Source organism: Camellia sinensis, chromosome 5 (assembly GCF_055761805.1).
Source record: "Camellia sinensis isolate YWXY chromosome 5, ASM5576180v1, whole genome shotgun sequence".
NCBI classification, from domain to species: domain Eukaryota; kingdom Viridiplantae; phylum Streptophyta; class Magnoliopsida; order Ericales; family Theaceae; genus Camellia; species Camellia sinensis.
The window spans coordinates 32,422,986-32,427,289 of record NC_138965.1 but is presented as its reverse complement, the minus strand read 5'-3'; the positions used below and the strand labels follow the sequence as shown (position 1 = coordinate 32,427,289).

The 4,304-nt window shown below is 39.0% G+C and overlaps 1 protein-coding gene across 1 annotated transcript; it reads right to left on the bottom strand.

Annotated features, from left to right (window-relative positions):
• Window positions 1–1,785: 1,785 nt before the first annotated feature.
• Window positions 1,786–2,438, bottom strand: LOC145791309 (uncharacterized protein At2g29880-like). The gene is made up of 2 exons (XM_082871660.1): window positions 2,112–2,438; window positions 1,786–2,025 (listed from the first exon to the last, which is right to left on the bottom strand). Exons 1-2 carry the CDS (start codon window positions 2,436–2,438, stop codon window positions 1,786–1,788), a joined length of 567 nt encoding a protein of 188 aa, XP_082727786.1.
• Between the last annotated feature and the right edge of the window lie 1,866 nt (window positions 2,439–4,304).

Genomic DNA, 4,304 nt, shown 5'->3' with positions numbered 1-4,304 from the left:
GTGGAGAACACAACATGCCTTGTCGTACCATATCATACCGTGGCATGTGTCTCAATAATGGAAACCGTTTCTTCAACACTCCAAAGGTTCTTTCGATAACATTCCTCAAAGAAGAATGTCTATGGTTGAACAACTCCTGTGGACCATGGTAGCGACACTGCCTATTGAACTCTTGCAAATGGTATTTTTGGCCACGATATGGGGCTACGTACCTGGGCATGTGTGTATACCCGGCATCAACGAGATAATACTTGTCTACAGTAAAACTCTTTCAGTAAGAACATGTCATGGCATATTTGGGTGTGAAAAAAAGGAAAACTCTAAATTAAAAACAAATACACTTACTAGGTAGTGGGTGTGGAAAGTCAGCAGAATTTGTGGTAAGTGCTTCTAGGAAAATTCTCGAATCGTGTGCACTACCTTCCCAACCAGTGTATACAAACATAAACTTCATGTCAAATGAACATGCAGCCATGAAATTTTGAGTTGTATGCACTTTTCTACCCTCGATATGACATTTGGTCACCTTCTGGTGCCACAACAACAACATGTGTGCCATCTATGGCCCCTACACAGTCCTAGATGACATAAATTTGAATTAATTTATCAAATTTTCAGTCTCAACAAGCCATATAAAATAATGCAAATGAACTGCCATTTTTGTTACCTTAAACCATGGCCAGTACCGTCTGTCACTCCGAATTTTACGATGGGTAACATCCATGTTCGGTGGTTGGATTACAAATGGCGTAAGATTTCCCAACGCCCGCATCATAAGTACGAAATGACGATGAATTGTCTCATTTGAGTGCTGAAATCGATCTCCAGCATTTCTTGTTCTTGAACTTTGACCACAGATAAATAAAAACATAGCCAACGACTCTTCAAGTGACAATCGGATGTTCGACCAGTCTACAACATTTCTACGAACAATCTGTTTAGCTAATTCCACAAATGTCGGGACTTCCATTCGCAATTGTTCACGGATTGATTTAGGATTTTCACTCAGTAAGAATTTTATGTACTGCTCACTGGTGTATGGACAATTACGTTGTGGTTGTCTCATAGGAATGTCACGTGTTAGTTGACAAACCATGTGTAAGTCCATCACATCATCATCATCGTCACTGTACGGGTCGTACATATTGTTTGGTTGCCTTCCATTGGGTCGTGACGACGACATCTAAAGCGGAAAGTGTAAAACAGTCAAGGTATTATTAGTAATGACATGAGTATAGCACCAAAAATTTAACGAGGACAGTGCAACAAAGAAAGTATGGCGAAAATATATTACGACAAAATGGTGGTAAGTCTAAAGCAAATGAACTTAGACAACATGATATAGATAGTTAGGTCAACACCCAACATAGTCCAAATCAAAAGGGAAAAACAAACAAATTAAAACAAATATAATTTAGGTTTAACAAATGCGAAAAACAAAGAAAAAAACACCCAAACAATTCTGTGAGCATCTTCATTTCCTTCACCTCAAATCGAACAGTGGGATGACCAAGCTTCTCACAAACTGAGGATCCAAAAGTACCTCATTTCCGGTTCCATGGTCATAAACATGGTTCGCCATTCTAGTGATGTGAACGTGTTCATGGCCTTAAAAAACAAGCTCGGATCCAGGGCCATTGATTTTATGATGGTCATACATGCTGCAACAGAGTACGCATCAGTTGCCCTAGCGTTGGCCTCTGCTTGAAGGTAAAACCATTCACGTGCTTCACATGAACATTGCCATGATTGCAGTGCATCGTCCATTTTGGGGTTCTTGCTGGACTAACCCTGGCCACTCAACTTACACTTACTTCCGGAAGTGCAATGTTCATCTACTACGCCTTTTCTTGACGTATATGCATGAAAGCGTTCATCAATTTCTCGCTCGTCATCAGATGTGGGTGCACCCTGACGAGAAGAACGTGCAAAAGCGCCAGTGGAAAATGACTTGGCAAATATTTCTGACATGAGCTCATAATGTTCAAGGCCTTTGGTTTGGAATTGTTTTGCAATTGGGTGTGCCTATAAGTTGTAAACATTAATTAATCATTTAGAAAATTATTTCTCTATGCACATGGTTCTGCTAAATGTATGCCCAAAATAATTACCTGAATATAATTTTCCCAAACATCGTCTGGGGCTATCACTGTTTGAGTGATTGTATCCCAGCCCAAACCCGTGTGGTTTTTCAGAGCAACAAACTCTTTGTAGTTCGCCTTCAAACGCGCGAACTTACCCTTCAATTTTTTTTGCCCATAGTTTTTTCCAACCTTTTTAGTCATCTCATTATCAATTGTTTGCCACTGCATTGGGTAAAAACTCCTATCTTTCTTTGACATGGAAGGACCCTCTTTCTTAATTTCATCCACCAATATTTCTAAAAATATCTTGACAATTTCGGACCCCCACATCTTATCGTCATTATCGTTAGCCATTCTAGCCTAATACAAGTGCAACAAATTACAGTTTATAGTTATGTGAACAACTTAAGTTCCAGAAAAAGTTTGGCAGTACGTGATATGAAGCATATGCATAATAATAGCCATTACGAATATTACGAATATTTAATATGAGATTCCGCGTGCAAAAGTTTACCGGATAGGGACAATCGTTTTCAGCAGTGGAGGAATTGACTGATGGTTGAGGTGATCTCTTCCTCTTGGCCCTTGGTGTATTGAATAATGACCGAGGAGTACAAAGTTGGCCTGGTTTAAAATCAAAATGAAAAATTCAATTATGGACAATTTTGTGCACTATAATGCTCTTGCATAATGCCTATATTTTATATGGCATACATGAGCAAAATTTTCGTATAATAGTACACCTTCAGAACTTAACAATACCATACAAAAAAAGAAAATAGGAGAACTAGTAGAAAAGTGACTCGTGAGCAGAATGAGCAGATTTTATATATGGCATACATGAGCGGAATTATCAAAGCAGAATTTTCAGAATGAGCAGAATTTATGTACGCATACATGAGTAGAATTATCAAAGCACAATTTTCAGAATGAGCAGAATTTATGTATGCATACATGAGCAGAATTATCAAAGCAGAATTTTCAGAATGAGCAGAATGAAAGTAATTTTCAAAGTTTCAAAGATAGTTTGAGAAATTAATCAATATAGTAATGACAAGCACCTAGACATGGAGAGATCACTGGTTTATTACTTTGTTACCTTGAATTTAGTAATGATATTCTTCTAAGATTTTGAAACCACTAATTGTTGTGTTTTCTCGTCTATCTTATCCATTAATGTTGTTTTCGTTATCTCTTCACTATATCGCTTTGAACTTTAGAGGTTATCAAATGCATCACTCTAGCAAGCTGAGACATCAATTAAATGGAAAAGAAAAATAAAATGTATAATGCATCAAGTCAGCTTTACGCTCCAATTTACTGTCATTTTAGCTTAAGGAAGAGGTACTTGTTGGTTCTTTTTATTGATCCAATCTGTTAACTCAAGCTATGAAACCACAGAGCATTTCCTTAATGACATACCTTGTACATTTCTTTACTTTAAATCTACTTATGATATTTTATGCATCTGTGTGGTGATCTATAGCCTTCTCTTGAATGGTTCATTTGCAGCATACTGTTCCCAAAATAAAAGCTGAAATGGATAAAACATTGCAGTGGCTCATTCCAATTGCCACTAACACAACCAAGTAAAACTACTAGCCTTCACAACATTATTTACATTTTGGCCTATATGTTCTGTTAGGTTTTATTTTTGGCAATCCCGTTTGACAAAACTCCTTCAGTTGTATTTATTTTCGCACTTTTATTTCAGTGAGATTATGAGTGTTTAGATGCGAATCCAACCCGAATTGTGCTCTTCAGAGAAGTTTGTGATGCTAATGCTTTCAAGATTGCCACTTCGCTGATTATGACGGGATTGAGCTGCCCGGTTAGCTCGCGTGGGTCGAGGGGGCAGCGCCCCTTGGCGGGTCCGGGGCAGCGCCATGGCGGGGTCGAGGGGCAGCACCCCCGAAGCAAAATGCAAAAATGCATTCAAAATTGCCTGTCCGCTCGAGCGGACATACCCACGCTCGAGCGGAGAATCCCTGGTTCCAGCAGTTTGTCAGGTCTGTAAAAATACTGGAAGGTGTGATTTGGCGCTCGAGCGGACCTCTGTTATATCACGCGCATATTTTGCTGAAGACACTCGAGCGGGCTGTTGGGCGCTCGAGCGGAGATCGTGGGACAGATTCTATAAATTCGCGTGTTGGGTCAGATTTTAGGATTACTACTCCAGATCTTCTTTTTGAATTCTAGGGTTTATATCTAGGGATACTT

What these genes read in the sequence shown, in the direction of transcription:
- LOC145791309 (XM_082871660.1), bottom strand. Translation starts at nt 2,438, where the DNA reads ATGGCTAACGATAATGACGATAAGATGTGGGGGTCCGAAATTGTCAAG. An exon ending in TTTGGGAAAATTATATTCAG is followed by an intron (nt 2,026 to 2,111) that starts GTAATTATTTTG and finishes TACAACTTATAG; the next exon opens with GCACACCCAATTGCAAAACA.